Below are 12,331 nucleotides of genomic sequence, written 5' to 3'. Positions count from 1 at the left end.
CCCTTTGGAAATCCCAGACTTGCTCACTTTTCAGGACTCCCTCCTCCAGATTTCTGCTCCCCACAGCTGCAGGAACACGCCTGCCTTTCAACTGGATCCTTCTCCTTCCAACTTCCCCCAGCCACAAAGCAAGCAGGAAAAAAAAAAAAAAAGAAAAAAAAAAGAAAGAAAACTCGATGGGTGAGACTGCTCTGAAAGAACCCAAAGCTGCCAAGGGGCTCAGCCTCTCCCTCCTCCCTGGCTCAGGATTTTGGCAGCTCCAGCCTGGCTGGCAGCACGTGGGGAGAGAAGTGGAGTGATGGGAAATGCAGAAAAAATGTCAATATTCCTTCCTGAGGGGCAGCTGTTCGCCCACACTCTCAAAAATATTCTCTAAATGGATTATTTTCATCCCAATGTGGATTGTTTTCTTCAGTGTCCCACACCCCCCACTTCTGGCTCTTTTCTTGGCTCATCATCTTAAAAGATCAGATTTGTTTTGTTTGTCTGCTAGAAGGAATTAGTTGTGTTTTTTTTTTTTTTTTAATATAATTTATTTTCTTTGCCTGCCTGTGGTTTGCTGACAATCATGGCATTGTTCTGTGCCTGACATTCTCTGCTCGAGTGGGCAGCAGTCCCTGGGCTCCTCAGCTGAGGATTTGGGGCTCTGGGAGGTGAGAAAATGTTTGGGCAAAATCCAGGAGCCTTGGGGGAGAGTCTTTGGTGCAATCGTGGTGATTGCAGCAAATCAGAGTTTCAGGGACGGATTTTGGAGGCTGGAAAGCAAACAGGGGTTGGGTTCCTGCTGCACCAAAGACAGAAAAGTACAGAAAAAACCAAAATTAATGAATGAAATAAATGTATTTGCACGAAATAAATGTATTTATTGGCAGGAAGGAGCAGTGAAACATTGTGAAGCAATCTACTAACAATGCAATTGCTGGATAACTGTGGTAGAATACTCTGTAGAAGCAAGCTCATCTCTGAGTATATTGAATAAATGATTTCTATGTGAACAGTTTAATACTCCTGTCCTTTCACCTGAATGCTTCCCATGGCTAAAAGATTAATGCTGCATTAATCTAGGAATGTGTGTTAATGATGAATGTATTATAAATGAGAGTTTTCTATGTTTTTTAAAGAAATACTATGAGAAAATTCAGGTTTTTTCCCTGCTTATGGATGTTCTTTATTCAACACTGCTTCACCCTGGTGATGTGGAATTTCCTGGTCAGTTTATAATGAGAATAAAGAGCTGGATCTGACCCTTCAATCCCACAAATGGAAGCTGAGCTAACCCAGAAGTTCTTCCTTAATTGTCTCCAAATGAATAAAAAGCGAGTTAAATGAGATGTGAGTTAAAATAAAACAGAAGGAAGGATGAGCAGTGATGGAGGGACAGAGAGAAATAATCAGGGAGGAAAAATATCTATAAAACCTGGGGAAAAGAAAAGAATTCAGATTATTAAAACATGAGGGAAAGCTTGGGAAGGAGGAGGATGAGTTATGCAACTCATCATGAGAATAACATTATATATATATAGATTTTAATGAAATACTGAAAGATTATGAATTATTATGTCTCACTCAGACTAGAGCAAACACAAAAGAGAACTCTGTAGCTGTTCAGGTTATCAGGATCACAGGCTGTGACCCAAATCCCATTGGAATTCACTCCAACACTGCCACCTCTCCAATTAATTCACCTTGTGCAATGTAGCTCTTGGAGCTTAACACTTGAGGAAACCCCATAACACAAAAATAACTTTTTTTTTTTTTCTTTTTTTTTTTTGAGAAGCAAATCCAAAGGGTTCATTAAAAACATTCCCCAAAGATGCTGAGTACTTAACACTGGATCCTGCAGTGGTTTCACGTGGGAAATCTCCCATTTTCCTCAACAGGAGACACGTGAGGGGCTCCTGGATCAGTTTTTTGGGGTTTTTTTTTTTGTTTTTTTGGGTTTAAGTTCTGTAAAAGTAGAATTGCTCCCTATGTAGCAAACAGGGAAGTTTCATAGAAACCAGCAAACTCGCAACCAGAAGGTAAAATGAAAGGAGAGTCAGTCTGGGAAGAAAGAATTAAAAATAAAAAGTGTCTAGTTAGTAGTGATTCCACTGAATAATTTGGTTTTCAGAATCATTCCAGCTCCTTGTTCTGCTCCCAGCTTTGTGTAAAAAACGATCCTTCCAAAGCTGCTGTTGTATTTTTAAATTTCACAGAGGTAAAATCCTCTGTTAGATCTGCCAGAAAGGAGCTGATTCCAAACACTTTGTCCCAGACTTCACCCACAGCCCACAATGGGTGCAAAATTCTGATTGCACAAATAAAAAGCTTGAGTTTTGTTGAGAAAAAACATGCTCAGCACGATGTTTTATTTTGGAAGGACTTCACTGTGAGACTTCCTTAAAGTGTGAGCACTCCAGCCTTGGCCAAATGCAGAGCCAGACTGCAGAAAATATTAAATAGAACTCATCAGGCTCTGAATTCCCAGAGCTTGTGTTTAAAATGACAGATTTTCAGTCTGTCTGAACATTGAATTTGGAGTGTAGAGAAGAATTTTAGACTGAAACCCTCGAGACTAAGCCCTGGATGGTTCAAATCCTTTTCTTGGGCTGAACACCTGCATGAAAAACCATCAGAGCTCCAGACTGCAGGGCAGCTACACCTCAGACCTGAGCAGGGAAGCAGAAATTTGTGAGAAAATGAAGATCTAATTCTTCCTGGAGCACCTAACACTGAATTTCTGAATTTTCTGCACTGAGGATTTCCCTCATTCATCGCTTTGCTCTTTAGTTCTGGGTCCAGGTGAGATCTTTCCAGCAGTCAGTTCAAGATTGATATAATATATTCTGTATTTTACTGTCTGTCCTCTGGTTATTCTCTTGCAGCTGGGGGCCCACCAGGTGCAGGTGAGGAGAGTTCTCAGCATTTCCCTGCAAGGAAAGCAAAAAATCTCAGCTCCATGCCCAGCTGTTCCTGCTGAAGGCACAGGTTATTTATTCCCCCATTTTCTGACTTCTTTTGGGTCAGGTTTGCAAAAAAAAGGAATTCTGGGCAGAACTTTGGAATAAATCCAAAGGTTGGGATAATGGCTGAGCAGATCCAGGCTGTGGAGATTTGATCTCAATGATTTTGGGGGTTTTTTTCCACCCCAAATGATTCTGCAGGGTGGCAGAGCAGGGACTGAGCCACAAAAATCCCCAACGACCTGAACTGCATTTCCCACCACAAAATACCTTTGGGAAGGACATCAAGGAGGTCTGAGGATGCCCAGGAGCAAAGTTCAGGTAAATTTTCTGCTGCTGGGGGAGCGAGGATTCCTCTGGGAGCATCGAGCAGGCTGCAGCTCTGTACAGGTGAAGAGACCAGAACAGTGAATTTCCAGTTGAACTGCACTGAAATGATTTTTTTTCCTCTGCTATGTTTCCTCTCCTGTTGGGAGAACCCCAGCGAGCTAAAATTGGGCCTTAAGTCTGAAATCTTGTTATATTTTTACATTTATTCCATGTACTCTAGTGAGAAATCTTATCTGACAGTGGCAAAAAAATGACAAAAGAGCTGCAACTTTTTTTTTTTTTTAAAACACTGAATATTTGCTCAATCATGGCAAATAATCCTGGAATTAGGCATTGTGTAAAGCAGCCCTAGTTACCTCTGGGAGAACATCCAGTGCCTGGGGTTGATGGCTCTGGAGCAGACACATGAGCTCTGTGTTCTCCTGCAGTCTGAGGCAGGCAGCAGAGGCTGGACAGGAATTCAGGACCTGCAGGTGACAGCAAATCCTGAGCTGGGAGCACTGAGAGCAGGGCAGAGCTCCTGCTGTGCTCCTCACCTGCAGCTGGGGCTCTGCTCCCATCTGGAGCAAACACACAATTCCCTCCAGGATTTGGTTTTTCCGCAGCCTGAGGAACCTCCCGGCGCTGCTGTCCCTGCCTGGGCTCTGCGATTCTGCCACCAGCACGGTGTGGGCCAGGGCAGCACAGTGCAGGGCTGTGAGACCTGCAAAGGGAAAATAAAATCCAGCACCTGAGCTGAGCCTGTGTGTCTAGATTTGGGATCTAAGCCCAGCCCAGCTCAGCTTTGCCCCTTACCACAGTGGTCAGGCACATCCACCTGCACACACACCCCGTGCTCCTTGCAGCTCTTCAGGACCTGGAATGAAGAATATCCAGGTGATTCCCGACCTGTGGCAGTGCCAAATTGCCTTTTCCTCCCCCAAATCCCTCTGGAATTGTCGGAGAGGATGAATCAGGAAAACCTTATAAATGAGATTGTCCAGCAAAGGGTTTTGAGGATATGGAAACCATAAGTGAGATAAAAATGATAGCAGCTTTCAACTGTGTGTCTGAGAGCAGCAATGTGGATGTTTGAAGGCTCCTTCCTTTGTTTAGATAATGCCAGATGTCACAAATACCAAAGAACCTCTCCTGGCATGACAGGAAGGGTCTGAGATAAGGTTTGGAGATAAGAAAGCAGCAAAACATGGGAATATAGTGAATTCTATAGGCTGCATGCAAATGTTAGAGAATCTGTATCTTGTATTAGATTGGTTAGTGGAAATTAGAATATTCAACATGGAAGATGATTTATTGTATTGTAATGGGAAAGTCGCTCTCTTTTATTCTCTGTCTTTATTCTCTCTTTTAGCTCTTTATTTTTTCTCTTAGCTCCTATCTCTTTTACCTCATTCTCTTACTCAAACTCCTACCACCCCACACTCTCCTGCTCCCTCTCTGAGCTGGCAGCTCTGAGCAGAGCCCTCTTTACCTGTTTATTTCCCTATAAAACAAACTGCAAACTCCAGGACCTGCCTATAGAAATCTCTCAGTTTGTCCCAACCATCCTGCCCATCACCCCCATAAATATTCCCACACGAAACCACACCAGATGGAATACCCTGGGTTATTTAAATCACCAGTATTATTTACTTTTTCTCCATTTTTGCCCAACATAACACCCAGTTTACCTCCAGAACTCGCAGGTATCCGTTCTCTGCACACAGGTGCAGGGGAGTTTTGCCAGCTCTGTCCTGCTCGTTGACGTTGGCTCCCAGGGAGATCAGGTCACTCACCATCAGGTGCTGGTTCTTTTCTGCAGCAAGATGTAAAGCAGTCTGAGAAGGGAAGAAGGGCAGAGAGTTGCAGTGAAAAGCAAAAATGGTTTTAAAACAACATTTTTTAGGTAGTGAAGCGGGGAGTTGGGATTTTGGGGCTCTGTTCCCACTTGTGCTCCATCATTCCCTCCCATTCCCATTTTCCCTTGAGGTTTGAAAGAGGCTTGCATGTGATAAAAAATGATTTTTTTTTCATGGCAAATCAGCCTCCTACCCTTTCCTCTGCATCCTTCTCGTCGATCTTGTTGAGGGATGCAAATCTCTGGGCCAGGGCAAAAGTCAGAGCTCTCCTTCCCTGGGCAACAGCCTTGTGCAGCAGCCTGGAAAAAAACTCAGTTGGGAACAATCCCCAGAGAAAGGAGAGGTTAAACCCCCAAAGGAGGGGTTACAACACCCCAAAATAACAGGCAGAGTGTGTTTTAAAGTATAAAATGCTGGGAAATACTGAAATCTTGGGATGTTCCTCACAATAAACCAAATTATTTGTTTCTCTCTGCGGTAACAATGATGGTTTTGCCTGCCAGGATTTCTTGCTCCTCCCTTTTTGCTCTCCAGGAGTTAATCAACGATTCCTCACTGCCCAAAATCTCTGTCTGTGCAGGGAAAAGGGGGCAAGATCCCCAAAAACCAACAGAAGGGAAACCTGCTCTTAAAAGAAAAATTTCCAGACTGGATTTGCGTCCTGTGGAGGAGGAGAACTCAATTTCCTCTGTGCTCAGTCTCACTGAACTACTGAAAACAGTAAATTTTCAAAAATGCAAAATTCAGTTTCTACTGAATTTCACCCCAAAAAGACTCTATTGATATATCAATTATCCATAAATATATTTCAATTATAAAATTTGAAATTATAAATTTCAGCATGTCTTCCTTTCCTCAGGGAGGAAAAAATTAATGCAGGCATTGATTGCATTTATTTATTTGTTCTTCCCTTATCTTGTAGCAAAATATCCTTAAATAGAACTGAACAACTCTGGCATTTCTTGCTGTGTTTGGGGTTTTTTGGGGTGGTTTTTTGTTTGGTTGGATTAGGGATTTTTTAAGGTTTTTTTTAAATGGATTTTTGTTCACCATTAAGCAGAACTCAGAATGATCTTTAATTTGTGCTTTGAGTGTTCTTTTGAGTGTAGAATCTTTATAAAAGTGAGTTTTAGAATTTTTTGCTTGTGAATTATACCTTAACATGGGAGTAAAAATCTCTTAATTTCTTAATTGTGATCAGATTCCTTCATGCCTGAGGAATTTGTGTGCATCCTTTAAAAAATTGCAGGAAATATGTGAACAGGTCTCTTATTCGTTGTTTGCTGGGTTACATAACTGCTGAAAGGTGAAATTTGATTTTATAATAATAAATCATTATTCTGAATGGAACATGGCACTTCAGGGAAGTGCTGAGCTTGGCTCTCCCTTTGTGGGGTAATCAATATTTTAAATTTGGGACAGGAATTTCTCTCTTTCTCCCAGGACTCAGATAATTCATAAATGATGCCATGCTTTCCATGATTTGATACCAGCTATCCCAATCTCCCTAAACTCATGGACCATTATTAGATATTTTTATTTTTTTCTTATAAATAGCTATTTTCTCCAGATTCAGCCAGTTCCAGGGCAATACTGGGATCAGGAAAAACTTTGTTTTCCTTCCATTTCCAGCAGAACAGCCTCTCCCAGTTCTTTGTGCTCCAGTTTGTGTTTTTGGGTAATCCTCCCATCCATTTTTTAAGCAGTTAATAATACAAATAATTACCCTGAGGGTGTCTGCAGTGTGGAAAAGATTTTTTTTTTCATTTTATTTTCCCAGTACTTATTTTGCTTGATTTTAATTCTCTTGTGAATCCCTGCACATACCTCTCCTCCTTAAATATTTTAACACACTGAATTTATCCTGATGTCAGCTGTAGCTCAGGAATATGACTGCAAATATGGAGCATTTCTATTTTTAACATCTGCCTAAAATTCTGTGCATTGGTTCAAGTTTGAGCTTTCCCTTGAGCTTTTGATGAGAGGTCAGAGCAAAGTGATGCCCCAGGGGACAGAAATTAATGTATTTTTACAGAAAAATCAAGGACCTGTTGCCATTTTCATCAGGAGCCAGCAACTTCTCCTCTGGGATGTTCCTCAGCAAAATTTCCTCCCTGTGCAGCTGGAACTGGAAGAAGGAGAGGGCAGAGAGGTCCTGCTGGGGGAAGGAATTTGGGGATGGCTTCAAATGTCCCTGAACTTCTGGAGAGCCCCTGTGAGATTCCAACAGCAGCTCTGCAGGGCTGGGGAGAGCAGGAGTGTCCTGGGGTGGAGAATTCCTGGGGAAACCTTCTTGGGATGGAGAATTCCTGGGGAAACCTTCCTGGGGTGGAGAATTCCTTGGGAAACCTTCCTGGGATGGAGAATTCCTGGGGAAACCTTCCTGGGATGGAGAATTCCTTGGGAAAACTTCCTGGGGTGGAGAATTCCTGGGGAAACATTCCTGTGGTGGAGAATTCATGGAGAAACCTTCCTGGGATGGAGAACTCCTGGAAAAGCCTTCTTGAGATGGGGAATTCCTCAGGAAACTTTCCTGGGATGGAGAATTTGTTGGGAAACCTTCCTGGGATGGAGAATTCCTGGGGAAACCTTCTTGGGATGGAGAATTCCTGGAGAAGCTTTGCTGGGATGGAGAATTCCTGGGGAAACCTTCTTGGGCTGGAGAATTCCTGGGGAAACCTTCCTGGGGTGGGGAATTCCTTGGGAAATCTTCTTGGGATGGAGAATTCCTTGGAAAACCTTCGTGGGGTGGAGAATTCCTGGAGAAACCTTCCTGGGGTGGAGAATTCCTTGGGAAAACTTCCTGGGACAGAGAACTCCTGGAAAAGCCTTCTTGAGATGGAGAATTCCTCAGGATACTTTCCTGGGCTGGAGAATTCCTTGGGAAACCTTCCTGGGCTGGAGAATTCTGTGCAAAGCCTTGGTGGGAGCTCAGCAGAGCATCCTGCACCCACCAGCCGCTCCCTTTGCCGCCCGTCCCGGAGAACATTCCAGACCTTGGGATGCTTTCCCCCTCTCCAGGGGAGGAAGGCTCAGCCTGGCCCCGCAGGATGGGGTGGAAATCTCCCCAGCAGGGCTGGGGGTGCAGCTCTGCCGGGCTCCCCAGGCGTTCCCAGCTCTGCAGATCCCTGGAGAATCCCTGCCCAAACCCGCCTGGCACGGGCTGCTGCGGCTCCTCCCTGAGCTGGCTCTTGCTCAGATCCTCCTGCAGCACCTCCACCAGGATGTCGAGGTCCTCCAAGCCTTTGGGGGTTTGCCCAGCGCTCTGCTTGCTCTGAAACAGCAACAGGAGGAGGGCAGGGTGGAAGGAAGGGGAGGGAAGCAGACATGAAGTGTCCTGTTCTCCCTGGGTGATAGAACAGGAATTCTGCCCCAGGAGCCTGGCACAGAGGGGTTCAGGGTGTTCTGCATACCTGTCTAAGCTGTTTCTCTGTATAAGGGTGAGTTCTTCTCTTCTCTGCTGGAAGGAAAAAAAAAAAAAGAGAGAGAGAAGAAAAGAAAAGGTTCAGAGCTGAGCGAGGCACACAGAGAGCAGAGCTTCCCATCAGTGCTGCCCCAGATCACAGCTGGATAAGGCAGGAGGGTGGTGCTGCACAGCTGGAATGGAGGGAGCAGCAGGGATCACTGCCCATGAGCAGTGCTCTGCCTCTCTGGGTACCTCACACTGATGATCCTACTAGAAAAGGAGGCTCTGTTACCAAGGGAGGCGTTTCCAAACCTGTTTTTCCTGAGGATCCTTTGGTTACCATCTTCACTGATGAGGCTTCCTGAGGAGACAAAACCACCCAGCTTCAATGTGAGATGCTCACAGGGAGGAGAAGATGAGACAGGGGCAAATATTGTAACAGGGACAGAGTGAAATTGCCTCCTGTGCTGTGGGGCTGCAGGTGCAGAGATTTGGGTAATTCATGGCAGCTTTATAAGGATCTTTACAGCACCCTGGGAGGTTATCAGCAACTTTTTGCAGGTTCTGGAGCAATATTTTTACTGTTTATTGGGCCATCTTTGCCTTGATTGACATCCAGCATCCATGGCATGGATGAGCTCCAGAACTCAGAACTGCTCCTAGCCCAACCAAACTGTTTGAAATTTGGTTTATTCTCCACCTTTACCAAAAGCATTGATTTGGTGGCTGGAAGAGGCAGGTCTGACCCCTCCAGGAGGCTCAGTGGGGTGTGGCTGTGGGCACCAGGAACCCTCCCAACCCCAGGGATTTTCTCACCTTGCCGGGAGCTGGGTCCAAGCCTTTGGAAAGTCGGATTTTCCTCAGCAATTCCCGCACTGGCATCTTCACTCTCACACCCATGTAGCGCTTCTGAGGGGGATCAGAGCTAAGTTCAGAGTCTGGAAAAGTCACAACACGATGCTGAAAGTAACACAATGGTCTGAGCTGGTGGGGAAGGGTGGGAGGATGAGGTCAGGAGAGAGCTCTGATTCCCGTGTTCATCATCAGTTCTGGGAAATTTCCACATCTCCCTGCACGTTCCTTGGCTCTGCTCAATGATTTTTCCTTTAATGAACTCCTCCTCAGTTTTCCTGCATGCCACAGAGCGTGGATTTGTTTTTGGGGGATGTGTCAGCAGTGTTTAGGTCTCTGCTTCTCTCACATTCTGATTTGCCTGTGTTGTGGTAAATCTGCCTTTGCAGTTTCCTGTCCTGTGGTTTGCTGAATTGTTATCAGTGCAACAACAAAGGAGCAGGATTTGTTCCAAATTAAGATAGGGATGCTCTGTCCAGTGGCTTTCCCCCGTGGCTCTCAGTGCTTGGAGGTTTTTGTGTGATTCAAAGTGAAACAATGATTTTCTGCACTGAAATTAAACAGTTATTTGAGAATATACCTCGTTGTCCAAACAGGCTCTCTCTTTGTCAAAACAAGCTGCTCTCTGATTGTTTGTGTTAGGTCTCCTTGCATCTGGTGCCTGCATCCCCAAACTTGAAAGACTTGCCCAGATTAGGAGCTTAAATCCATTGGCTTTTGAAACACCTTTTATGTAACGCTGGCATTCACGTCCCTGCCTTGTGTGTCCCCCTGCTTGGAATCACTTCCTACAAAATGCATTCAGTGACACACATCACCATTAAAAAATTACAGATTTCATGCATTCCATCAGGATTTTCCCCATAAAATGGAGAAAGGCACAGCTCCAAGGAAAGCCTGGGCTTTGGGAAGCAGAGTGTGGGATCCTGAGAGCAGGATCCATCCAGTGGAGCTTTCTGGAATAAAAAACACAACTCAGGATTAAACAACACAAACTGGAATGAAAAAGGAGCATTGGGCCAGCAGCTCCTGGTGCTGTTAAATAAAACATGAACCAATATTCCTGAGCTGTGGAGGGGAGCTCCCAGATGGGAAGGAGCTGCTGGGATGTGTGAGAGGAGGCAATCCTGGCAGGGGAACCAGCCCCACAAGATGTGGTTTCTTGTTGCGTGATTTTGTTTCCCTTGGCTGCCCCAGGCGACGAGAGCTGACACCCCTGCAGCAGCAGGGAGGCGAATCCCAGCAGCAAATGGTGCCTGTGCAAGGGAGATGGGCTGAGAGTTCTGACACCTCTCAGTGTTTAACCTAGCGCTGAATAATCCAAACACTCACAGCTCGAAAAGCAGAGTTTGTTTCTCAGGCTGCTCTGGAAATTATTACTTTTTTTTTCAGAGATTCCTGTTTTGATAATGAATTATTTGGTGTTTGTAGATTATTTTAAAGGTTTCTTTGGGAAGATTTATAACAAGCGATAAGATTGTAATATGGTGTTATCTGGGAAGAGTTTTTCCAGTGGTGGATCAGGAATATCCCAGAAATTGAAGGACCCTGCAGAGGCAATGATTCACCCAACACTTTCCTGTGACTTTGAAATGTTAATAACTCAGGTCACATCTATCACCTGGCTGTTAGCTCAGAACCAAACTCGCAATTCAGAATGCAAATGGACAGAAAGGATGGAATATTGGGCATCCTGTGGAAAGCAGAGCAATCTCTGAGCTCAGCAGCAAAACACAACAAAACCCAGCCAAGGCTGAGCAGGGGAACATCTCTGACATTGTCGAGCCTGGTTTGTGCTCTCAGAGCCCCAGCTGGTGCAGAGAGCACCAAATAGGAAATGGGAATAAAGATTTTTCTCTTACCAGCAGGAGCAGGCATCCCTGGAGGTTTGCAGGGAGGAGGAGGAGGGTGGTAGATCTTGGGACTCGCAACGTTGAGCTCAGTTAATCCAGAGTCTGGCAGAGATGGGCTCTGCTGGAAGCAGCTCTTGGGACTGGCAGTTTCTCCAGGCAGTGGGGATCCCTGGCCTGGGCTGTAGCCACAGATTTCACTTTCACTCATGTTTGGGTGGACAAGGAGCTCAGGACTCATGCACACTGTTTGCAACATCTCCACTGTGTGTGTGTGTGTGCAGAGAAAAGATGGAGGGAAAAAACCCTGTCCAGTTGTGTTTAAAAATAAAAAAATAAAAAATAAAAATCAATCCAGTATCACATGGAGACCATGGCAATGTAATTAATCCTCCAACGTAATTAGCTGAGTCCAGCTTCCCTCTTGTCTTTGGAGCAGCAAGTTCCAGCAGGGGAAGAATGAAAGCAGCCTTGGAATCCCAGCAGGCAGTGGAAGCAGCTTTTGAGAGTTTCTTGGCTGCAGTTCTGCTTTGCTCTTTATACCCAGGTAGGGTTTGGAGGACGGCAGCCTGGGAAGGCTCCACCCTCCTTCCTGACAGTCCTGAGCAGCTGATGAACAAATGAGTTTTCCCAAGAAAAAGCTTAACAGCACGGTGAAAAAAGATTTTTTTTTTTTTTCCTGCTGTGTGAAACAGAAAAAATTAAATTTTCTCCTTCTGCACAACCTCTGTCTTAGGGTTGTGCAAGTGAGTAAAGTAGTAGGAGATTCTTAATTAAATGTTTTGGGAATGCTCAAAAATTATTTTCAGTCAAAAACCAGGATAGGTTGATAGGTTGATAAATTGATTTTTGTTTTCAGTAGCTGGTGCAGTGCTGGGTTTTGGATTTGTAGCAGAATACTTTTGATACCAAAGTGATGCTGCAGTGCTTGCTCAGTTGTGCTTCCCCCAAATCAGGGAATTTGAATTTTCCCAGGCAGGAGCTGTGAGGGAGCACGGCCAGGACAGCTGAGCCAAAAGGGACAAAGGGACATCCCATACTGGGAAAAGTCATACCCAGGATTTAAATTGGGATTGAGGCACCAATTTCAGGGCAGCAGCTGGTGGGGGA

General features: G+C 44.9%; 1 protein-coding gene across 1 annotated transcript; it reads right to left on the bottom strand.

Moving 5' to 3' along the window:
* Positions 1 to 838: 838 nt before the first annotated feature.
* Positions 839 to 11,746, bottom strand: LOC117008203 (NF-kappa-B inhibitor zeta-like). The gene is made up of 14 exons (XM_033081878.1): positions 11,234 to 11,746; positions 9,336 to 9,457; positions 8,832 to 8,880; positions 8,527 to 8,573; positions 8,003 to 8,387; positions 7,763 to 7,852; positions 7,162 to 7,492; positions 5,307 to 5,412; positions 4,946 to 5,092; positions 4,071 to 4,131; positions 3,812 to 3,978; positions 3,632 to 3,742; positions 3,216 to 3,327; positions 839 to 2,912 (listed from the first exon to the last, which is right to left on the bottom strand). The coding sequence occupies exons 1-14, from the start codon at positions 11,478 to 11,480 to the stop codon at positions 2,902 to 2,904; spliced, it is 1,986 nt and encodes a 661-aa protein (XP_032937769.1). The 5' UTR covers positions 11,481 to 11,746; the 3' UTR covers positions 839 to 2,901.
* Positions 11,747 to 12,331: the final 585 nt, after the last annotated feature.

This window comes from Catharus ustulatus, chromosome 28 (assembly GCF_009819885.2).
Source record: "Catharus ustulatus isolate bCatUst1 chromosome 28, bCatUst1.pri.v2, whole genome shotgun sequence".
Lineage (NCBI taxonomy): Eukaryota > Metazoa > Chordata > Aves > Passeriformes > Turdidae > Catharus > Catharus ustulatus.
Note: the sequence above shows the minus strand (reverse complement) of the source record. Positions and strands in the feature narration are given on the sequence as shown.